The 24057-nt window shown below is 54.9% G+C and overlaps 1 protein-coding gene across 3 annotated transcripts in view; it reads right to left on the minus strand.

The window, feature by feature from the left end:
* Nucleotides 1-8151: 8151 nt before the first annotated feature.
* Nucleotides 8152-24057, minus strand: part of KCNK5 (potassium two pore domain channel subfamily K member 5) — a 38110-nt gene continuing 22204 nt past the window's right edge. Inside the window, exons 2-6 of one of the 3 annotated variants that reach the window (XM_046004687.1) lie at nt 21228-21362; nt 14887-14998; nt 13317-13483; nt 12823-12991; nt 8152-10782 (exon numbers count right to left, since the gene is read on the minus strand). In XM_046004687.1, coding sequence (XP_045860643.1) covers nt 9917-10782; nt 12823-12991; nt 13317-13483; nt 14887-14998; nt 21228-21257 — 1344 coding nt within the window. In that variant the 5' untranslated portion in view covers nt 21258-21362 and the 3' untranslated portion in view covers nt 8152-9916. Of the gene's footprint in view, nt 10783-12822; nt 12992-13316; nt 13484-14886; nt 14999-16367; nt 17613-21227; nt 21363-24057 lie in introns of those variants that run through there. The other 2 variants (XM_046004688.1, XM_046004686.1) reach the window with 2 other exon arrangements.

The raw sequence follows: 24057 nt of genomic DNA on the forward strand, positions 1-24057 counted from the left end.
TGATCCCAGGGTCCTGGGATCAAGTCCCGCATTGGGCTTCTTGCTCAGCTGGGAGCCTGCTTCTTCTACTCCCTGCCACTCCCCCTGCTGGTACTCTCTCTCTCTGATGAATAAATAAATAAATAAAATATTTTTTAAAAAAAGAAAGTAGGATAAGAAGACACAGAGTAAAGATTAGAAAATCAGAGAACCAACCCCAGAGTCCTAACTGAAAATATATAGAACATAATAAGCACAGAAAGGAGCTGAACAGCATGAGCTTTTAGATTGAAGGGAAGCCTGAGGACTAAGTGAACTCCAGAATATACAGACAAGTGCTCCAGTAGCTAAAGAGACCATAAAATATTTCCAGGGTGAAAAGACAACAACACAGGTCACACAGAGGCCCAGGAATTAGAATTTCATGGAACTTCTCTGCAACCACACAGGAAGCTGGAAAAAAAAAAAAGGAAAAACTCTCGAAATTCTGAAGGAAACAATTTCCAACCTAGGGTTAGATACCCAGCCCAGCTATCAGTCAAGCTAAAGGTAGAATAAAGATCTTTTTAGACATACAAGATCTCAAACATTATACTTCCCTCGCACCATTTCTCAGAAAGCTGAAGGAAGTGCTCCATCAGACAAGGAAGTAAACAAAGAAAGATGGAAGATAGTGGACAGAAAACAGGGGCTCCAGTGCAGGAAGGAGGCAAAGGGAATCCCCAGTGAGTAGTGAAAGGACAATCAAGGATGTTAGCTCTGTAGCAGGCCTAGAGAGCACCCAGGGGCAGAAAGATGTTTGGTTCAGAAAGAAATTTACCAAGAAATTAAAAAATGGGTCTGATGGATAATCCTGGGAAGAGTTTTGCAATTGTACAGGGAGCTTAGAAATTAACCAGTGACAGAAACATACAAATTAAGCAAACAAAACTCATGGAAAACAAAATGAATGCATGAAAGTGTAAATAAGTACATGAGATAGAATTTACGTTGTCATAATAACATGAACATATAAATTGAAATCCAAATAGAAGGGCTGGGGAAGAAGTTTGGGTGTTGGAAGCCACATGGAGCTAATCCCCGTCTTTTCTAGTAGGGAGATGATCATTTCTAAAATAGGATAACAAAAATAATGACGGGGCACAAAAATAGCTACACATTATTTGGAGAAGTGGAGGAAAAATAAGAAATGGTTAAAAAGCCTAGAAGAAGTTACCTCTAGGGACTGGGGATGGGGAAGGGTGAGGCAGGCAATGCCTGTTTTTCCGTTACCGTCTGTGTAGTATTTTTTTTTAACTTTTTGGAAGTATTTTTATATATATCACTTTGCTAAAAATAAAAGTTGAATGAAAAGATAAAAAGAAAACTCAGGCCATCCAGGGCAGGGCAAGCGAATGCCCAGAACTGAAGGTCATTCCAGGTGTCACTGCCTGGCAGCTGCCTACGTCAGCAACTCCGGACATGGCCAGAGGAGTTCTTTTGGAGAAACATTACCCTGCCCACCCCCATGACTCATAGGCTCCCATTGTTTCCACCCCCCTGCCATTCTCCCACCATGGCGATGCGTACGCTGATGTGGGGAGCAGAGACAGAAGAAACTTTCTTGTGCTCTTTGTTTAACTGCGTGCCCCACTCCCATCCCCAGGGGTACAGGCTTCCTTGCCAGGGACCAGGTGTTAAGCAGGCGGGTACTGGGTGCCAAGAAGAAGAAAAAATAATCTTAAAATACCCCTATGCCTTCCATTGTGGAAACTCAGAATCATGTGTTTGAGCAGGACCTATGAGTTCAACTGCCAGCATCTCCAAGGAGTGGACACAGACCCTTCGCCTGACTACGCTGAATGACAGGGACCTCAGTGTCTCAGAGGGACAATGTGGGGTTAGGGGGCAAAGGGAGGGGTGTGTAGGGGTCTTCAGTGCTTATAGGCTTTTGTAGGAGCTGTTCAAGTCCCATTATATTAATCAAGGCCCACTGGTTATAAAAGGTGAGGTTCCACGGAAGGATTCAGCTCTCAGGGAAGCCCAGACTGTCCAGTTCCTTGTCTCTGCCTGTCTTACTATGTGTCTGCTCTATCCTTCTGCTTCTCTCTGCATACCTTCTTCCTCTGACTCACACATGACCGCCGAGGTCTGCCACCACTCCCAAGTCTCCATGACCTCACAGCTCTGCTCGCCACCACTCACTGTCTCAATCTCTCAACATCCTTGCTTCGAATGCCTACCTAGGTCATCCCACTGGTGCATCTCGGTTCCAGTTTTCCTCTCCCCATCCAATCAGCGTTGCTAAGGGGGAACACATGGTTCAGAGCTAGAATCAATTGTCTGAGAGGTCCCAGGGGAAGCAAGGGACTCTTCTTGAGCTCTGATCTCCCTAAAGCCCAGACATGCTTGCTCCTTTCCAAGGTGGCAAAACCTCACTGTTTGTCCCAGCCCCCTTCCGCCCAGCAGTTCACACGGCCAGTCCAGAAGGGGCGCAGTGCAAAGATGTGCTGGACGCGTGGCCCATCTGACCATGTTGAACATCTGGCTCTCTGAGGAGGGGAGAACCCTAATTTGCAGTGTCTGCCCATTTGCATAGTGTCACTGCTCCCACTAGGGCCGATTTTCAGCTACCAACACGATGTCCCAAATCGTGAAGTTGGGGAGAGAAGCACTGTAGTTCCCATTATACAACAGTCCTTCCATTTACCTCCAGTAGATGCAAATATCCTCAGAAGCATGGGTAACGGTGGCATGTGATGAGGAAATGAGGAGCTCTGCCTATTTATCACATCGGTTCTTACTATGACTTGTGTGTTTGTATAATTTAACTTCTAGTACAACCAGCTTGTGAGATGTCTGAAACTGGAGCCATTGGGTCCCCTGAGCCAGTTCAAACAAGGCTCCCAAGCACTGAGTCAGAAACTTGCCCCTGGTGGGAATCTGAGCAGACAGAGAGACAGAGAGGGGGCCCCCATGGCCTGGCAGGTCATTATCTGTTCCTCATTTCCTTCCTCCTTTGTCACCAACATCAGCTGTTCCAGGTAACCTAAGAGGGACAACAAATAGAGATGATTTGAATTGAATGGAGTGTGATGTAAACACCCCAAACACAGAGCTGCAGGTGAAGGAATCAAAGAATGACAAGGAGGTTTCCCCCGTCCCTGGAGGTAAACACGGATTTCAGCGCAGAATGAAAACACCGGCAGGGATGGATTGCCAGGGCTCCCAGACACACCGAGGGACCTGCCCTCTAACACCTCCAGCCAGGTGTTCCCAGAACCTGGGTATTTCCAAGGTTTTACCCCAGACCTCCTGATTCAGAATCTCCCGAGATGGAGCCCAGGAATCCCCTGGTGATTTGGGGGTCAGTCGCCACAAGGGCTGGGATCTACGGATTGGGTCACTTCCCGGGTCTTGCGGAGGACGATTGGCTGGGAATTGTGGCCAACACACCTTCCCTGGGAACCTCTCCCTTGAGCCCGGGAGTCTACTCTGGCAGCCAGGTGTGGCAGTTAGTAGCCCAGGCTGGGACTTCTTAGCTTAGAACTGAGGCTAAGCGTCTAGCTGTGTGACTTGGAACAAGTTACATAACTGCTCTGAGCCTCAGCTTCCAAATGCAGCTAATGTTGAGATTAAAGGAGACCATGGACCTGAAGTGTCCCCGTCAGTGCCTGTGTGTGGTAAGGACCCTGAAATGGCAGATGTGGCTATGCAGGTCACACTGCCCAGATGGCAGCAGCCCCCTGGCCTCCCAGGACTGTTTAAACCTAGCAGAGAGGGTATCAACATAGTCAGAGACCCCAAAATAGAAGCGGCTTTGATATCTTGCAAGTAAAAACTTTGGTCTTACTTAGGTAAGGACTTATGGAATGTGCATGTATTTGGTCTCAGCTGGGACGCTGCTTCAGTTTTGGAATCAGGGAAGCAGATGTTATTTGCCTCGGATGTCCCAGTCCCTTCTCCTGCTCTGGGTGTCAGCCCCGCTGTAGTGGACTGCCCCACACACGCTGCCCAAGGGCTTCCACCGTGTGCCTCGGTGCCGCTCTGCTTTTCCACCTCAGAGCTCTCTCTCCAGCCGGCAGAAAAGTCACTCAGCTCAGAGCAAGTCCACCCTGTGTTCTCATTATCTCCTGCTGCGTCACAAACCACCCCAAATCTCAGAGGCTCGAAACAACGCCTATCATTTATCTGCTCGTGGTTGGCTGGGCTGTCTTCCAATGGCCTGGGATGTCCAACGATGTGCCTTGGCTGGGCAGATTCTCTGTCCCCGTGCCTTCCCCACGTGGCTAGTTTGGCTCTCCGCAGCACGGGGCTCAGGGTACTTGGGTTCCTTACATTTCAGCTGGTTTCCCCAAGAGCTCAAAGGTGGAGGCCGCCAGGCCCCTTAATGGGTAGGTTCAGAAAGCACAGAGGTCATTTCTACAGTGTTCTCTTGATCAAAACAGTCGGGCCACATGCCGAGGGAAGAGACTCCACATCTTGCTGGGGGAGTGGCGAGGTCACTTTGCCAACAAGTATGTGGGAGGGGAGACACTGTCGCGGCCATCTTCAGACAAGGCTGTCTGCCACATCCAGCCTACATGGGAGGAAGGTGGGGACTAATGTCCCTGGGGGCATCCTCAACAATGAGGGTGGCATGTGGTGGGTACTCCAGAGGGACAGTTCTGAGGTGCGCTGGACAGGCTTCGCAGGAGATCCCAGCAGGACTGAGCCCCAGTTTCCCACAGTGGAACCAGTTCAGCCTCTCACAATGCCCTCTTGATTTCCTTTTGCTCTTTCCCCATCTTCGTCCCCCCTCCCTTTCTGTACTTCCTCCAACCATCTCCCAGTTGTGCTCTTAGGCCTTGTTCTCCTGGAAAAACACACCAAGACACTCAGTTTTCCTCCCTTGAAAAAGCCGTTTAAATTGGGCTGTAAAATTTTGCACCTGCCTCCAGGGGCTGTTGAATGATTCCACAAGAATGGACGTGAACAAGCTTTGTAAACCGGATGGCCAGCACAGAGGTGAGGGGTCACTGCGAGTGGAGGTATTACTCCCTAGGGAAGGCAGGGACTTGGGGGCTGCTGGTGTGGGAGGTCCAGTCCCCCAGGTCATCTGTGAATGGTGATTGGGCTGCCGTGGGGGTGACGAGCGGTGAGGGCAGAGAGGTGAGGGGAGCTGTGAGGGGAGGGGTGTGGACAAATAAGGCGTGCTGTGTCCTCGTCCTGGCTGCCAGACGTAGGTGACTTGGCACAGTTATGTGACTCAGCAGGCCACCACCGCCTGGGACAAGGTCCCTCAAGATCATGTACCCAGCTCTGCTGAGACTCGCCCTTGTGGGATAAGATCTGCCTCCTGATTTGGCTTCTGCCCCAGGAAGAGAGTCAGAGTTACCACTGGGAGGGTCCAGGACTCTGGCTCATTCCCCTCCACTCAGGAAACCCTGAAACACTGAGCCCTTCACTGTGGGTCCTGCGGGAAGTATCCGAAAGTGAACAAGCCACTCTCCGTATCTCGGGGCTCCTGGGCAGGGACTAGATGTGGGACACCAGGAGACAAGCACCTTGAACCGCACTGAAGCAGCTGCTTGCTGAACTCCTAGAGAAACTGGCGTCCACCATTAATCCCACGCACAAGGCTTTAGGATGCCACAGGGAGAGAGGAAGGGCATAACCCGGAAACAGCATGGGGCAAAGTCACCGGTGGCCTGGCTCATTGGAGAAACTTTTCTGTGGCTGGAGCCCAGAAGGAGGTGGGGTTGGGGATGGCCATTAGGGGAGGCTGGAGAGAGGGGGTGTCCGGAAGAGCAATGGGAGCCCGGAAGTTCAAAGCAGGACATAAAGGGGGATAGGTATGAGTTCTGATTCTCCCTGCTGGGTACAGTGGTGGCCAGGTGGGAGAGAGTCTGTGTTAGGACCAGCTAAGGGTCCTCACTCACTCATTCAACGAACATCTCTAGAGCCCCTTTCAGGTGCCAAGCCCTGATGCCACTGGTGTGCGGCTCCACGCCGCGGGGGCTTGGATGGAAAGAAGGGGCAGGCGAATTTAGGAGTTCTCGCTGTGTTACACAAACACATCCTGGAGGTTCTCATGCTGGCTTCCTGAACCAGTTGTGTATGAATTTGAAGTTGAGGACCTGTTGCTTCAAGGGGGACGAGCTGTTATTTTGGGTCTGAGTTCAAACCTCAGGGGCGCCACAGAAGGGCAGCCAGTCCTGGAGACCCCACCCAGCCCTGCCCAGCCTGCCCCCCTCCCTCCTTCCCCTACTCTGCCCCAGGCTCAAGAAAGCATTATCACCAGGGGGCCTGGGAGAAGCTTGACCCACCTCTGCAGTCTGGAGTCGAAACTCTCATCCGGGCGTGGAGCTACCGGACTCCTCCAGGATGACACCCGAGGTTGCCGGAAACCATCCTTAAAAGGATTTTACCCCGCCCTGGAAGGAGCCCTCCACCCTTTCCCACGTGATAGATAGATGACCAAAACCTGACTGGGGGACAGGCATAGGGAGGGTTCATCAGAGAAAAATAGCCCGCCAACAAGCCCATCAAAACCTCTAGACAGAGAAACTCCATGACAGCCCCCTTGGGTCCCCTCCCTCCTCAGATGTGTGATCACTTGGCTATCCTCCCATACACCTTGCTTCGCTGCCCGGCCCTCCTTCTGGTTTACCTCTTCATTCTGCCGCTGCAGTGTGACCAAGGACTGCGGGCACTTAGAGGAGAGGAAATCCTGTAACGGTGTCACTGACGCGGGTTATGAATCCGGCGTCAACAAGAGGGTTCCCGTCGGGGTCCTCTCCCCAGACTCCCAACCACCTCGTCTACCTTCCATGCCTGGCAGCTCACGACCGACCGTGACCGTGACTTGAGGTCTCACCACACCCCCACCCACCATGTGGCACGCCCCCTCTGCTTCAATCCCTCAACAACTTGGGGCCTCCTGGGCCCCACCTTTCGCTAGGAAATCTCCTGACTCACCTTAGCCATGGTCATCCCAGACCACACCTCCACCCCAATCTGGCATTTGTGCTTCTGTCTGTGGGACGCTGTGCCTGGTAAAGACAGGCTCTCTGAGCCTGCATCTCCTGAGCTGACAACGGGGCCCAGTGACCTGTGGCGTGGGGACGCTCCAAGGCGTATTTGTCAAAGGGCTTGGTGAAGGGGTCAAGTGCTAAATAAGGGTCGCGCTTAGTTACCTTGAGGTTGAAAGGTGCTAAAGCAAAACCAGAGAATCTTGGACCTGTTGTGGGGGGAGGTTGTGGGGGTGCAGGGAAGGAAGGCGAGGGAGGGAGGTGGAGAGATGTTCTGGTAGAGATAGGGATGATATCAAGTAGCTCTAGAATAGGTTGGTATGTTAAACACATAGGACCCTTTATAAACACATTCATGCCTTCGTGAAAATTGTGACTCACTCCTGAAACCACAGAACTTTACATTTTTCCCCAACAGACTTCAACTTTTAACTAATGTCCTGTCGGGTGCTGTTTAGGCGGCTCTGGAACCATAGAAGAGACCAGTCTCAAACCCTTTAAATGGACACAGACAGGCTCAGCCTGGTCATCCTCCTTTCACATTCTTTCTGGTCTCCAGGGCCCATTCCCCCAACTCAAGCCTGGTCCTGTTATTCTCTGGCCCAGCTTCCAAGGCAGGAGCCCTTCCAGGGTCCATCAGTGGCCACAAGCACAGGCTCGCTCCCTCCTCCCATGCCGGGGGCTTTGACAGACGCAGGAGTGTGGCTGTGTGGGTTTGAATTCAGGCTCACTGTCTGAGATCTTGCCCCAGTCACCTCTCCACGCCTTTTCCCGGCCTGTAAAATGGGCACATATACCTACTGCATGGTAAGATCTTTTGCAAGATCAGAGTTCATTGCGGAGCACGAGCATGAAGCAAACTGTGGACAGTTTACATGATCCCTATCACTGCCCCAGAGCTCTCCCCTGGCTCCTGACTCCTTCCCAGTTCTAGGATCCTTTCCGCAAGGCTCTTCTTCCCCATCCACCTTCAGACCTGTTAACTGCCACCTCCTCCAAGAAGCCCTCCCTGACCACCTCATCTTAACTAGCCGCCCCCTTCCCACACCTCCTCACCTTTTTCCCCCCCCTTTCCCTTCTGGACCACTCCAATCCTCACCATGACCCGCACACCGTCATCCGTTCTTCCCACCCCCAATCCTCCCAGACTGCCCCCACAGAGCACACGCATGCCAGGCTGCCCTGTCCATCTTCAAGGCTTTATTGTAAAAATGTTAAAATAAATTACATTTAACATCACTGCTAGTATGTACATTCAGTGTGCGAGTCCAAGATGGCCAGCAACACGCCAGCAAGGTCGGGCAAGGAAACTGGATGAACTCATTAGAACATTCACAGAGAAACAGAAGGCCGCTCCTTCTCACCCAGCTGGCCGGCCAGCACAGCCCTGGGTCACAGGATGAATGCAGGTGGGGTCACACACGCCCATCACCGTCTTCACAGGTGGGGGGGGGAATGGATGGATCTGGCCCCACAGTATGTGGGAGGGGGCGGAGAGTTTGGATCAAGGGTGATCCCTCGCCTCCTGGCCGGCGTCAGTCACCCGTGTCAGATGCCTCCCCCTACCACCACCACCACGCTGCGTGGGGTCTCTCGACAGCATGATGCTGGCTGAGCCCACCAAGAAAGGCCCAGCTGAGCTGCGGGTAGAAGGGCAAACAGGTGGCATCCCAATCCTTGGGAGCCTGCTCTTCCCCCCTGCCCCCCCCACAGGGCTCTGAAGCCAACAATGGAAGATCCAAACAGCAATTTATTAAAAACCAAACCAAACCATACAGGGCGGAGAGGGCTGGCCCCAGGGTATGCCTGGCAGAGAACCTCTGCTGCCCTACACCAGAAGCAGTCTGCGTGCAGCTTCACATTATCGTTTGCTCCCCGTGTCCCCAGTCTTTTCTTAAACACACAAACGCACGTGTGCACACAAATGACGAACCGTGGCTGCAGGTGGGGAGCTGATTCACATCTTTGGTCCCTCCCATGTGTAAGCCAAGAGTGACTCGGCCTCCCCCACCATGGGGGCCAGGAGGGCCAGGGAGCCATGAGGTCCTTGTTCTGGGCACAGGGGAGGCTAGGGATGGAAGGAGCAAGAGCAAAACCCAGTCCCGCAGTCCCCCCCCCCCCACTGCTACCCTCTCTTCCCACAGCGTTCCCAGGGAGAGGGAAGGCCTGCTTCTGTTACCTCTCGGCCAAAGAGCGAGTCAGGGAACTGGGCCCCGGGTGGCTTGGTCTGGGCAAAACCAGGACTCGGACCCTGGGCCAACTCAGAGCTTGCTGGGGGTCCTGTGCATTCGGAGTGTTTCAGCGTCTGCCCGGGGTCTTCCCCTTCCTTCCCCTGGGCGCCTCTTCCCTACTGAGCTTGCAGTAGGGCCTGGTGGGCACACAGGGTGGGGTTGCGGGATGCTTATACAGGACATCCCATGTAGCGCCCTGCTATTTGCTGAGGAGCTGGAGCGCTCCCCACACCACTGCTGTACCTCCTGCAAAGGCAGGACCCAGGGCTGCTGGTGCTCCCCCCACCCTTCTGAAATACTAGCTACATGCTGGGCACGCAGGAGCTCATTAATACTGGTGAACTCAAACGGCCGAGGCTCCGAGCCTAAGAGAACCGTGTGACACGCTCAACCAAATGTCCAAAGACCCATGCAGGTACAGGCCTCCTGAAGGGTCACCTGCCAGCCCACACGTCTCTGAACCACCAAATACACCAGCCTCCCACTGCCAGCGTGCCCATTCTGCCAGAGAGCAGGGGCCCTGCCCTGGGCGCACGCCGAGACTGACCCGCAGCATCTCGCCGGAGGGGATGGAAGGTGAGGAGGGGCCCTGGCCCCCCACTCCCAGTTCCAGGGCTGCCCCCCACCAGGGGCCAGAGGTCCCAGCCGTAGTAGGACACCCCAGGATGAGGGGAACAGAAGCCATCGGAGGTGGGGTGGGGAGCCGGGCCTGCCTCACGTGCCCCTGGGGCAGTCTGACTGACTGTACTCGTTCATAAGCTGTTCGTAAGGCACAGAGAGCTCCGACTCGGTGCTGGTGAAGGTGGACTCGTCCGATGATGGGAACTCACCCAGGTTCAGGGGCACTTCGGCTTCAGTCCCCTCCTGGGGCCTCTCCTCCCCAGCCAGGTTGTCCTCTATGGAGGACTTGGATGTTTCCTCATCCGAGAGGCCAGCCTCCTCATTCGCAAAGGTGACGCTGACGTTCTGGAAGATGAGTGGGTGGTAGTCCTGGGCGTCCCACGGCTCGCCCTCCTCGCTGATTCGGTCCAGCTGGTTAATGAAGACCTCGGAGGTTGGGGAGCCCTCCTTGGGGGGCCCGGCCCCAGCCTCCTCGCTGGGGGGCCGCGACACATGGCCTTTACTCCTTAGCGTCTGAGACACCTCTTCCAAGCTGGGCACCCGGTTCTTGGAGTAAACCACCAGGGGGGACAGGGAAGTGGGGAGGGCTGGAAGCCCACCCCCCTGAGGCCCCAGCCCCGGCGCTGGGACCCTCTCCCCAGCCCCGCTCGTCTTCATTGCCTTCTTCCCGATCTGCTTGATGAGGTCATTGTAGGTCTCCTCCTTCTTGGACAGAAAACTGAAGATGTTGACGTCCTTGGATGCCGTACTCCCAGTCACCTGCAGAGCCTTTCTGGAGTGTGGGGAGCTCTCAAAAGACTCCTTCCGCCGCCGCCGCCGCTTCTTGATGGCCTTGTGGACCTCCACGAACATGCTCACCTTCCAGTTGACAAAAAGGGACAGCCAGGCCAGCCCCAGGTAGATCCAGAGCTCCACAAAGTAGCGGTACAGGGCATGGTAGTTGGCGCTGGGGTTCACACCTGCAGATGGGACAGGAAGCCCCGAGGGTCAGAAGTGGGTCAGCAGGGACCTGAACACACGTCAAGGCCATAGCTGTGTTCTCTGAGAGCAGGCACAGTGTCAGAAACCAGACTGTTCTACCATCCTGATGATTCATGTCCCCTATCTTAGTCCCCAACCTGCCTGAGCCTCTGTGTCCTCAACTGTCAGAAGTCAAGAGAGTGGTTCTCTCGGATAAGGTAGGCTCCAGGTCCCAGGTGATGGGGAACCCGTTAATGTAGCTACCATATGTGTCAGGAAATAATTCATGAATGTTTGCCTTTCGATTATCCACTGTACCACATCTAGGTGTTTTGTGCACTTCTGGGGACGTATATTTTATAGCTCAGTTAAAAACAGGATGGAAACTAAGTGAGCGCGTGGCCGGCATATTCATGGCCGGGGGTTTGACTCACTGGTTTAACATGAATGAGGCTGGTGGGTGGGCCAAGAAGGCTGTGCGCACCGGTCTCAGCACAAACTATTCTGGAAAGACCTGATTCTCCTTCAGTGGGTCCAGCTGCTCCCTGACTTCCTCTTTCTGCCTTCTTCAGACTGGCCCTTCCCGTGGTCTAGAGGGCTCTGCCACCCCACATTCTCCTCCTCTGAGCCCAGGCTCCTGACACCTGCTCCAGGGAGTCCTCCGGGGTCAGCCTGTGCAGCTCTGACTGATCTCCTACACTCCAGCATTATGAGGTTTCCAGCTTAACTTCACGTTTCTAGACCCACTGACCTACATTAGTATATATCCTGCCCCCATCACCTTCTAACTGGGAGCAGTCTGGAAAAGGGACAAGGGGAAGGGGGCTTTCTGCAGTGTGAGGCTCCCGCAGGGCAGGGACTATTCACCCCTCATCAAATTAGAGGTCACTGAGGACAGGGGCTGTGTTTGCCCCTGGAGACAAGTGGTGTCTCTGAGGGACGCTCGGAGCTCTTGGACACAAGCAGGGTGAGGTGACAAGGAGGGCGCACGCTACCACAGCTGGGTCTTATCCTCAGCACTCATTTGATCTTTGACCACCTTGTTAGGTAGGTGCTGTTCTTTTTAAACCAATCTTAAAGATGAGGAAACTGAGGAAGGGGCCTGATGTTTTGCTGGAGCTGAGAAAGTATGGGTAAATACATCCCACTTCCCCAGCACAAAGGCTTCTCCTTGCCCACTTGGGGTCCCTTAGACAATGGCGGGGCTGTGCGTCCGTCTAAATGTATCTCCCAAGACAGCAGGCCCTGAGATCCCAAGGTCAGGAGAGTGTTGGGGCCTTTTTCCTGTCTTCCCTCACCACCACCCAACCATCTCTCCCAGCGTTTGGAGTCTCCCCTTACAATGAGGCAGAAGGGTAGTGACCTGCTCCTGCCCCCTAGGAAGGGGAAGGGCGGAGACCAGAGGCCTCTGGAGCAAACGTTGGGGTCGGCTGAGCAGGGTAGCAGACATTGAGGGAACAAACACGGGGTCAATGCAGCCAAACGGGGGTCAAGAAGATGAAGAAGGGCTGAGATGCAGTGCTGGCCAGAGGCACAGGTCTTAAAGGCTGCAGCCAAAGAATTTTATCACCTGCCTGGATTAAGTAGGGGAGGAGTGGGAGGGACGGTCCTGGCCCCAGAGGGTGGGGCAGCTTAGGAGAAGGCCTCTTTTGTTTCTAAACTGCCTGTGGCAAGAGCAAAGTTTCGGATCTGTCAGCCAAGCCTCTGGACCAGCTCCCTCTGCTCCTGTGATGGGAAACAAGGCAGGCAGCTCTGGGACAAGAAGGGGACCCCCTGGCTTGGCTCCAGGGCTTTGTGGGTAACAGGCTCCAACTCTGTAGAGGGGGAAGAACCTACCTTCTGCCCCGAGTGAACCTAGGCCTAAGAGCAGGGGAAGAGGGAGAGGAAGCAGGGAAAGCAAGAAAGAAAGGGAAACAGAAGAGGACCCCTTTTGGGGGAGGGGTTGCTGCCCAGGACACTGAGCACCTGCTGGGGCCCCAAAAAAGGTGCCCTGAATTGCACATGGAGAAGCAGAGGTCTGGGGAAAGGGCAGGACTCACCAGCCACAAAGTCACCGAAGCCGATGGTGGAGATGGTGATGAAGGAGTAGTAGAGGCCCTCGATGTAGTCCCACTCCTCCGTCACCATGAACACGAAGGGCGGGATCACCAGGTGGACCAGGACGCCCCATACAATGAAGATGGCTGTGCATGTGATCTGCGCCTGTCGCTGATGGAGTTGCGGGGTGGGGGTGGGGGGGCAGGGAGACCGAGTCAGACCCATGGCAGAGACTGGGGAAAATCAGCAAGGGCACCCAGAAGGCCAGCGAGGCAGCCAGGCGGGAGGCCAGCTGGTACCATGCCTGGGAGGAGGCTTGACACCCAGGAAAGGGCGAGGAGCACTGTTCCCAGCCTCAACCGGGGCCAGTGGTCCCCGAAACTGACCTCTCGTCTCCTGCTCTAGCACCTCTGTCCATTCTTAGATCTTTCCCCTCCTCCCATCCCCTGCCAGGGTCCCCCCAGTGCTGCCCAGCACCCAAGGTTTGGGGACATACCAGGCTCACGCCTCTCTTGGTGAGGAACTGGCCCAGCCTCTTGGCACGTCCCCCGAAGAACTTTCCCAGGGCACTGATCCACGTCAGGCAGAGTGGCACTCCAAAGAGACCATAGAAGACACAGAAGAGGCGCCCAGCAGGGGTCTTGGGGGCCACATTGCCATAGCCTGAGGAAGAAAAAGAGAATGAGGCATGGAGAGCTGCAGCGGGGGTGACAGACCCAGACTCAGCACGGCCCCGGGCTCCGCTACACAGCCATACCTACACCCATATCCACACAGCCCCGTCCTCTAAGATCACTTGATACTGATCTAATATCGGTCCTTCAGAAATGAAATTTTACTTTATTACATAAAGGTCGTGAGTGTTTATAAAGCAAGTAGGGTGGCATGGGCCATGTTTCCTCCATCAGACTGGGAGCTCCCTGCTGGACAAAGCCTTCATAATCAGCAAGCCTTCCACTAGTCCATACAGCACCACAGTGCAAATTATAAACAGCCTTCTCTGGGGAGACACCCCACAGGCACCATAGGAGGTGGTCTCTAAAGATGGCCATTCTTTTTTTTTTTTTAAGATTTTATTTATTTATTTGACAGACAAAGATCACAAGTAGGCAGAGAAGCAGGCAGAGGGAGAGGGAAGCAGGCTACCTGCTGAGCAGAGAGCCCGATGCGGGGCTCAATCCCAGGACCCTGGGATCATGACCTGAGCCGAAGGCAGAGGCTTTAACCCACTGAGCCACCCAGGTGCCCCTAAAGACGGCCATTTTTAATCCCTTCCCCTCCTGTGCAAGCATGCTGCTGCTCACATCAGGCTGGTGTCTAATCCCCAACCTTGGAAGCTGGGCTTCAGGGGCCGGCTTGGCCAGCGGATGCAGCACAAGTAGTACCAGATAGGCTAAGCCTGAGAAGCCCTGTTGCTTCTCCCCCAGCTGGCTGGAAGTGCTCATTTCAGGGATTCTCCCCCTTGGAATCCAGTTGCTGCGCTGCGAGCTACCCGAGTCACGGCGTTTTCACCCCTAGCCATGCTCGCAGCCGACAGCCACGGTCCACTATCAAACATGTGATGGCAGAAGCGGTCCAGATGCCTAGCCAGTAGTGCTTCTGGCTGACTCCAGCCTCAGACACAGGACTGCCACCAGCAAGACCTCCAGCAAGAACCAACCGGCTGAACCCAGTCAACCCTCAGAATAGCAACAGATAATAGTAAGCTGTGTTTTAAGCCACTGACTTCTGGGGTAGTTGGTCATGCAGCCATAGATAACCAGAAGAGACACCCAGCCTGGTGAGCAAGCATGGGCTGGGTTGGTGCAGAGGACAACCAGTTCAACTTCCTGCATGGCTACATGGCGCGGGCTATCAGGCTTTGTCGTTTCTGCTCCAAGAGCCCAGGTGAAGGCTCCTAGAGAATCTCCCAAGCATGGCCAGTCACCAAGGGCTTACTAAATCCCCAGGAAAATGCTCACAGAACGCAATGCAACTGAGGGGCATGGGACCAGAGCTGGACTCTTGCAAAGTTCCGTGGATGGGGGGCATGGACGTGGGTATCCTGAAGGTCCCAAAAGACTTACCAATGGTAGTGATGACCGTGGCTGCAAAAATCATTGCGTTGGGCCAGTTCCAGTTGTTGAAGGTCTGATTCCCTGTAATGGCCACACCCTGTCCTGCAGCATCAGATACTACCTAGAACAAGAGACACAAAGTGATGAAGATGGTTTCTTCGAAGTGACAGCAGCGGGTGCAACTCCATATGAACATTCTTACTGAATCATCACAATAACAAGGTGGCAGTTACTGTCTCCAGTTTATATATGATGAAACATTTTATAGAGGATCAGAGAGGTTAAACGATTTGCCCAGGGCCACACAGCGGGTAAGAATGCAAACTCAGGCACTCTGTCTCCAAAGTCCATTCTCTCACTGTCCCAGTACTTCTGGAACTTACTAGCATGTACCAGCATCACCTGGTGAGCATGTTAAATAGAGACTATGGGGCCCACCTCCAGAGTTTGATTCAGCAAGTCTTGGAAGGGGCCAGAGAATCTGCATGCCTAAGAAGTTTCCAGGTGATGCTGCTGCTACTGGGCCAGAGCCCACACTGTGTAAGACTAGTCTGCCACAAGGAAGGCTTATGTGATTCAGAAACACAGGACGCCTATGCCCTACCCAGTCCTCCACAGAGCAATCTCCTACTGCGGGACAGTCCTGGGGGGGACCCGCATCCACTCCTCGTCCCAGCTCAGCGCCTCCTGGACCTGTTGTCTGAAGGGGTACACATCGCATAGGCTGGCTTCCTTCTCCCCATGCTTGGGACTCTTATCTTCCTCCTCTAAAAGCTCCCCCTTCCCTCTCTTCTCTGGGTCCATCTCTCTGCGCTGGGCCAGGCAACTTTAAGGTCTAGGCCAGGAGAGATCACCAGAGATGGTGTGTACATTTTAGGGTGACTCAAAATCAAGTGATAGTCCCCACGGGGCTCCCAGCAACTGGGGGCAGCAGGTGACACAGGCCACCTGGGGAGTACACTGGTAGCCCTAGAAGAAGACTTATCTATTCCAGGAACTTTAATAGTTGCCAAACCTGCTTCAACCTGCCGAGAACTGGCTCTACCCTCCACATCCTTCACTCCTGCCACTGTTCACCCCAACCTGCAGATGGCGAGGCATGGACCCCAGCAGAAGGCTCACAAGCAGGTTCCAGGGTTTAAGCCAGGAGTTCCAGGGTGGCCCTGAGGAGGAGGACCCCAATCCAGAGACCAGGAAACTCAGCCGAATTCTCTGTACAACTCAAGCCTGGGTCTGAGGGAAGACAGAAGGGCAAGGGATGGAAGCCAGAGGGAGACGGAGAGCCCACAGTTCTAACCCTCTGTGGCCTGACTGAAGTCTGGTGGGAAACAAGGGAGGGGCTAGGCTGGCTCTGAAGGAACCAGCAGTTTGCAGCTGTGACAGCAGGCCCCCGTGTTAACGGCTCTGCAGATTCCATAAAGAATTTTCCATGATGACATGCTCATCTGACAGGCCATCAAACCACACCACCCGCTGCCCTGCCTCCTCACCTCCTTTCCAGAACATCTCTCTGCAGGTCGGGAGGGGCGGAGGGATGCCCTCTCCTCAGAGAGCTGGCTGTCTAGCTGGCCGGGCCACTTCCATGAGAGAGCACCAGCACATCTAGATCCCAAGGGGCCTCCTGGTCCATTGGAAAGGTTTTCTAAAAGATTAAACCCATGTCCAAAGCAGGAGAACGAGAAGGAGTGGGGTCCTGTGTCTTAGTGTTAAAGAGGCGGCTCCCTCTGGCCCTCTGTCCTCTAGGATGCCCGTTGGGGAGAGAGAGGGTAGAAGGCGAAGTGCCGGGAAGCTCAGCCCGACGGACGAAGGGACACTAAAGGGGAAGCTGCCCCACTGAGCAGAGGGCAATGCATTTGGGACACCAAGGCTGGTCATCCCTGTGGAGTCTCAGGAACACGAGCGCTGTCCCTCTTCTCACACAGACGAGGGGTGGATTCCAGAAACTCAAACCAGAGTCCTCACCAATGTCTGGACATGGGAATGTTTGGCGCGTTCAGAGGAGGAACTGGCGGGCACTAGGAGCGAGCACAGGTCTGTCAAGAACCAGTCATGCTCAGCTAAGTGCATCTCCCGCCCACAGGGGCTGCAAGCCCTTGAAGTTGGGTGGAATGCAGTAAATCTCAATTTCAGCAACAGATGGGCTGGCAGAGATTTCATGTGGACAAGACAGAGAAATGTGGGGCGGAGCTGGGATTAATTTGGGCCCCTTTACAGGCAGATAAACAACCAAGAAGTATTGATCGTTATCAATCTGACGGAGGTCTCCGCCATCACGCGAAAGGCCTGGCCCCTTCCGTATTTTAGTCAACGACACAGCAAAGACGTAGGTCGATGGCTGCCCGGTCCCATCGGCAGAGGAGGCAAAGCGGTGGGCAAGGCCAGGATGGGGAGAGAGCCATGCTCATCTCATCATTGCCATGCAAGGGCAGTGTGAACTCAAAATCCCCTCCCCGGACCCACACTCATGAGACAGGATTATCTTTTACTATTTTCATGTCATCCACCTTGGGTTCCGAAAGGACCAGACCAGGCTCGAGGGAGAAGGCCTTGGGCTTCAGGAGACCACAAACTAGCGAACACCAGAAAGTCCATAAAATCGCCCGCAGTGTCAACACTTCTCGTCTTCAGGGTTGGGCCACACTCGGGGAGCTCTGTCCCACCCTGGGTGTGGGACTCCCCACCGTCTGCTAACCGAGAGGAAACCCGGGTGGCATTCTGGATAAGGAGCTACCTGAGAACTCAGGGCTCCCGGCAGCACATCACTCCCGCGAACAGAACGTGTTAGAGCAAGGCCAACCAGGGCACCACAGGGCTGCTGAAGGTGTGAGGGGAACCCCAGGGAGCCCAGCTGGGGGCCAGCGCCCTCTGGGAGTGTCAGGAGGTGCTGAGTGGGGAGCGGTGGCTGTGTGAGACGCTGCTGCAGGTCCCAGGGAGGCACTGTGAGGAGGTGAGACCCCTGTCCTTCCACCTGTCTATGCCAGGTGATGGGGCTTGAAGCCCCACGACACATAGGGACAGCCCAGAGCACGCTGCCCAAAGGCCGTCCATGACTTGGGAGTCAGTTAAGTGCTCAGGAGACACCGAACAGAAGAGGGGCAAAACAGGGTAACCCAAGATGGCACTACAGTTGGGAGCTTCGAGGCAGACAGCCTGGGTTTCCTGCCTCCCCTGCCAATGCTATGCCCTTTGGGGTAGAGCCTGCCGCCTCAGCCTCCGGCCCTGGGTTCCCAGGGGGCCACAGTCCCAGGCACTCTCCCCACGACTCCCGTTCTCTCTCCACGGTCATCTAGAGAGGGGCACCTGGATGGGTCCCTGTGTCTTCAGGGCTAGGAGAACCACCAGCCCTTAGAACAGTCCCACTGGTCAGGTCACAAAACAGGCTGAGAGAGGATAAGTGGCAGAACCGGGCTAGTTTCTGGGCTGTCTGGCTGTCAGCCAAGGGGGCTCCCTCCGCCTCCCTTCACGGCTCTAACTGCCCCCTGGGCACACCAGCACCGCCTTGCTGTTGCCTCCTCTCTGTCCACAGGCACCAAGCAGCTGGCCTAGGAATCAGCTTGGCTCCATCCCAGTGCTGGGTGTGAAGTAGGATTTCTGTGCTGCTGAATGGCCGACACCCCTTGCTGGGCGTATATACACACATCCCCTATCCTGCCAGGTGTCATTTGACAGGGGAGGAAAGGGAGGCCTGGGGATGGGGGTGGAAGCCCCAGTGTGGACTTGGGGGCCTGTTCCCTGTTCCCACTGTGTGTAGCTGCAGCTCTGGCAGGGACAGCTTAATGGTTCGGCTCACGCTCACACAGGATGCAAAGGGGAGACCTCCCAGAACAAAGGGCCTGGCCCAGGACTGAGGTCATTCCTGGGTTACAGAGAGTGGCATGGGGGAGCTGGGCCGACACCCCGTTAGACACGGCGTCCTGTCCCCAGGGTTAGGGAAATAGCTCTCGCAGGAGGAGGTGGCCCCTGTTCACTCACAGGGTTCTTTAACTTGGCTCCCAGATTCACCCGAGACAATATTTTCATTTTCCACAGAACCGAGGAGAGTGATGAGAGAAGGGGGTACTGCACACAGCCTGGGCTCAGCTCTTGTCTGGGGAAGGAACAGAGCTCCTGCCTGAGTCGCCCTCCTGACCAAGTAGCTGTGATTTATTGAGGCCTTTCTATGCACCAAGTGTTGTGCTAACACTTTACTGCCTTTGGCTCATTTAATGAGGACAGAATCCTGCTGGGAAGATACCATAATTTTTTCCATTTTGCAAATGAAAATTTAAGGCTTGGAGAGGTTAAGTAAGTAGCCTAAGGTCAGAGTGCTCCAAGCGAAGCCTGGAGAGCCCTAACTAGACACGGTTATCCTGCTCCCCCCTCCCCTGCCCACAAAGGCTGCAGGAAGGAGGCCAGTGCATACTTCCACCCCTTCGCACCAGCTGAAAAAACAGTGCCCTAAAACCAGTCCATCCACTCTGACCCGAGCTCAGCATTTCCAGCTAGGCCTCCAGGGAGGCCGCATGCCCTTGTCTTGGCTTCAGGCAACCAGCTGCCCTGACCCCACCCTCTGTCCGCGGAATACGGGTTCCCGGACATCTCCGCATGCCCAGGGGATCCAGGATTTCCCGGGCAGAGGCAGCTACCAGGCCTCCCCTTCCTGGAGAGTGGATCGTCCTGGGGCTTGGGACACGAGGCCCACCTTCAGCCCTGGGCTGGTGGGGCCTCTCTCCTCATCTACCCTAGGCGGGCAGGGGCGGGGCACTGCGGTCCAGGGGACAGGTGGGCTGGTGAAGGCAGCTAGGGGCCGCCCAGGGGGCTACGACCCCCTGGCCTCCAGCTCCCAGGCAGACATGAGGTCTGGACCACAGAGCACTTCCCTGCTATGCGGATGCAGCCGTAAGCAGCCTCCTGCATGCAGGCCCCCCTGGACCCACAGGCTGCAGGGGGCCCTTACCCACCCCTGGCTGCATTTCACCCTGAGTTTGTTCCATCTAAATCACTTGGTGCCTCTGGCCTGGAAGGTGAAATAAGGCCGCTGGCCACATACTGACAAGGGGCTTGGCAAGAGAGAACAGGACTTTTATCATTCTTCTGGCCTGGTCCTCCCAGCTCCCCCTTTTGAGGGAGGGAAGGGCAACCGCTGATCAATCCTTGCATCATAGATGAGCAGCGTTGATATTTGAATAGCAGCTGATTTTGAGCACGGAAGTGACAGATACCAACCAAGCACCTCAAATCACTTAGTTCGCTGAATTTTTATAACCCCAAAATGTGGGGGCCGTTAGCCCAACGAGGACAGTAAGGCAGAGGCTAATGAAGGCGCGTGCCCAAGGTCACACAGTGAGTCAGTGGCGGAGCTGGGGAGGAAACTGGGGAGGTCTGGCTCTCAGCCCCCACTCCCAACCCCCTCCCCCACACCTACAGACAACAGGGAGGGGATGCTGGGGTGGGTGCTTCTTAGCTACAATGAGTGGAGCCAGGCCTCTGGAGAACACAACTTTCTAAGCAACGGCGAGAGAACCGTCTGTAGAAATGCAGGTTCTAAGAACATAAGCGAAATGAGGACAGGGCTTTTCAATCTGCTTGCTTTTCAGCGGTTGTATTCCCAGCATCTAGAACACTGCCTGGCACATAGTAGATGCTCAACAAGTACTTGAGCGTGGGTGAGGAAATTAACTGAAATGATTGTACATTCTCTGGTCTAGACTGATGTATCCTCCTGTGTCCTTCCTTCAATGCTTTCCCAGCATCATTCTGCAGTTGGGCTTTAATTAAATTCACTAGTGACAAGGTGGAGGCATTTATCCAGCAGGAGAGCTGGAAGCAGAGGCAGACCCCAGCAAGGGTGGGGGCTGGTGGGGTTGAGGGTGGGAGCCATGGAAACCAGCTGCATCGAAGGGGAATTGAGGGGAGGGGAGGGGAGCAGTTGTTAGACTTTGAGAGGGGGGCAGAGGGCTGGGGAAGGGGGTGGGCTGAAGGAGGAAGACGAAAGCTCCCTCAGCCAAGGCCAAGATGACAGAGCGAGTAGAGTGGGGCCTGGAGAGTCCCTGGGGAGACTTGAAGGACTTTACTGCAGGAAGGGGAAACAGTCCCCTGCAGCGGGGGAGCAGAGAGCAGGAAAAGGAATCTAAGTCACCCCAGGTAGCAACACTTTAGTAAGAAGCCTCGCACCTTCCTCCTGGGGGGGGGGGGGGGGGAATGCTTACATGCCTAAGCCCTGCAGCTAGGGAGGAGGACAGCTCTCGGGCCCCCTCCAGGGCACTGACCTGGTGAGTCTAGAGGGGGTCCTAATGGCTCATACCAAGTCTCTGGGTAAATAACATAACCTATCAGCCTCAGTTTCTCCATCTGCCAAGAATAACACCTACCCTGAGCATACGACAAGTAATGCAGGACATCCAGGCAGGCCGTCATCGTCAGCACTGAATAAACGGATCCACAGTCGGCGCCAGGACTCGCTCCGTGTGTCTGTCAGGAAACCAGACCCTGCGCGGACTTGAGACCTGGGCAGAAGGACCATGTGTCCCCAAGGCTACATCGAAGGGTGTGGGGTTAACTTCCCTGCACCTGGAGGGCAGGCCTTGTTGAGAACAGGACACTGGGGGCGCCTGGGTGGCTCAGCGGGTTAAAGCCTCTGCCTTCGGCTCAGGTCATGATCCCAGGGTCCTGGGATGGAGCCCCGCGTCGGGCTCTCTGCTTAGCAGGGAGTCTGCTTCCCCCTCTCTCTCTGCCTACTTGTGATCTCTGTCTGTCAAATAAATAAATAAATAAAAAAAAAAAGAACAGGACACTGTCCCCAAGTTTCCTCACACCTGCCACCTTTTCCCACCCCTTTCTGTTCGAAGACTGAAAGCTGTCCTTCTTCAGGGCACAGGGTGGTTTCTCCGACATCCATGGGGACAAAACAACTCAAGAGGGGGTCAGGGGGTCGGCTGGAGTTGGAGGGGCTGGGGGCACAGGTGTGTTAAAGCTCTTCCTGGAGGAATCAGAGGCATGCCCCAAGATGTCCTGTTTTATCCCTTGGAAGGCCCATCTCTCCTGGTCTCTGCCACCTGGAGGCTCCCAGGCACCCTGGTCGGTTTCCGAACAGCCAAGCAGGGCAGGCAGGCTGGGAAGGAAACAATGCCACACACTACGTCCCCTGACACTGTGCCTGCCAGGAGGGGCTGGGCCTGTCTGAATTCCAGACCCAGCTTGCCGCCCCGCTGCCTCTACCTATATCCCCCGGCCCCTCCCGGGCTCTCCCCGCAGGTCTGTGTCGTCCATACACACATCTGATCTGACAAAGAACCTCTCAGAACAGGGGGCCATGGGTGGGGTTGAGGCTCTGTAAGAAAGTGTTCTGAACAGGACAGACGGAAGTGGAGGTTAGTAAACCTATCTCAGGTGCTTTCCAAGCCAAGTATTTGTAGTTTGGGCTTGTTTAGAATAAAGTTTTTCAAATCCTTTTACACCTGAACAAATGAACAAATAGAAGACGGAGGGGAGGAGGACCCCAGAGCCCCTGAGTGTGGGGACTCCCTAGAGCAGTCTGAGAAGTGAGAGTGGGCATGTTGGGGGCTAGTCTGTCCAGCCGCCAGGCCAGTCCCCCATCAGACAGTCCTTTCTGGGTCTACTGGCAGATCAAAAGTATCTTGGCCAGAAGGTGAGCACCTGTTAACCCTCTTATTCCTAAGACCAATGAGAGTTGAAGACTGGTAGTCAAACCCTCCATGACCTCCATCCTCCCTCCCTCTGCACTGCTCAGCTTTCTCTAGCTTTCCCTCACGGGGATGGGGGAGGGGTTGCTGGGCTTGTTATCAGATGTGGAAACTGAGGCTCAGGGACCTGAGCCACCACACAGGTCTCAAGGTAGTGGCTCTCCGTCCAGGCTGCCTGGCAGAACCACCAGCAGCTTAAAGGACTACAGTGACTGGGCCCCCCGGCAGGCGTGCGCGGCTGATCTGGGCAGCGAACAAGCTCTGCTGGGCTATTTTGAGGGGCTGCCCCTCACTGCCTCATGCAGGTTGACGATGGGGGGGAGGGGTTCCAAGCGGCCCCATCCCGAGCATTCTCCCCAACCTCTAGCCTCAGCCCAGGTGACTGGGGTGTGTGGCTGGGAGGGCAGGCTTGCCTCAGGGGCAGGGCACTGACGAGGGCCAGGTGGTGCCACTCTGATACCCAAGCCAGCTGCAGGCCCAGCTCACCAGGCCCGTCACTCCCAGGAAGGAGCAGGTGTCTGTGGCAGGTGCTGGAACCCAAGCAGGCAGGGCCACCCCCTGTCTCTGTTGAGACCAGACTTTGGCTATTGCGGTGTGGATTCTGTTAACTTCTTTTTTGCTTTTCTGCAACTTTCAGCTTTGCTCCAGAGCCTACCAGGAGTAATTATAATGTTTTTAGAAGAAGGAAGGACAAACTGCTAGAGGAATGCTAGGATGGCCAGGAAGGGCTGAAAGACAGGCTCAGCTCTGCTCTGCCAGTCACTCGCTGAGATTCTCCAGGAACCCCTGGACCTCTGCCTGCTTTCTTCGCTGTAAAATGAGGAGGCTGGCTTAGGTTGCTGGGGTGCCCCTGTGTTTACAAATCATAACTTCTTCTGCCCATCACCAGGACTTTTGGAGCCCAGTTCAGCCCTTCCCAAGTTCCCCTGTCCAAAGCACGTTCAAGAAAATACATTTTCATTCTCAAGACTCAAGTTCACTGGCCACCAGCTCCAGCTCCTCCTGGGCCCCCAGCAAGTCAGGCCGCCCATGCCAGGAGTGAGCCCTGCTCCTCAATCACACTTCCTTCCTCATGTCCCCTAGACCCTACTACAGGATGGAGAAGACACCTCACTGCGTCCCCTCCTCTCTGGTCCTTAAAGTAATGTGCCGGTGCTGGTCCAGGATGCCTTCCCGCAGCCCAGGTGACTTCTGAGGGACGGGACGGCGGGCTGTGTACAAAACAAGTCCCCTGAAGTGCTGGTCACACCTACAGACACCCACATGACTTAATAAGGCAAGGCAGCAATGGCCTACGGCCCCATCCTCGACGCACACTTTAGGCGTCACTATACTCCTGCTTCCCCTGGACTGCATGCAGAGATCACCTGGCAGGAGTTTGGGAAAGTCTTCTTGCCTGGGTCCTATCCTCAGGGAACCAGCCAGACATGGTCTGGGGCATGGAACCAGGATGCTTCAAGCTGCCTCAGGTGACTCTAATACGTACAGCCAATTTCAA

The sequence above is a fragment of the Meles meles genome, chromosome 5 (assembly GCF_922984935.1).
Source record: "Meles meles chromosome 5, mMelMel3.1 paternal haplotype, whole genome shotgun sequence".
Lineage (NCBI taxonomy): Eukaryota > Metazoa > Chordata > Mammalia > Carnivora > Mustelidae > Meles > Meles meles.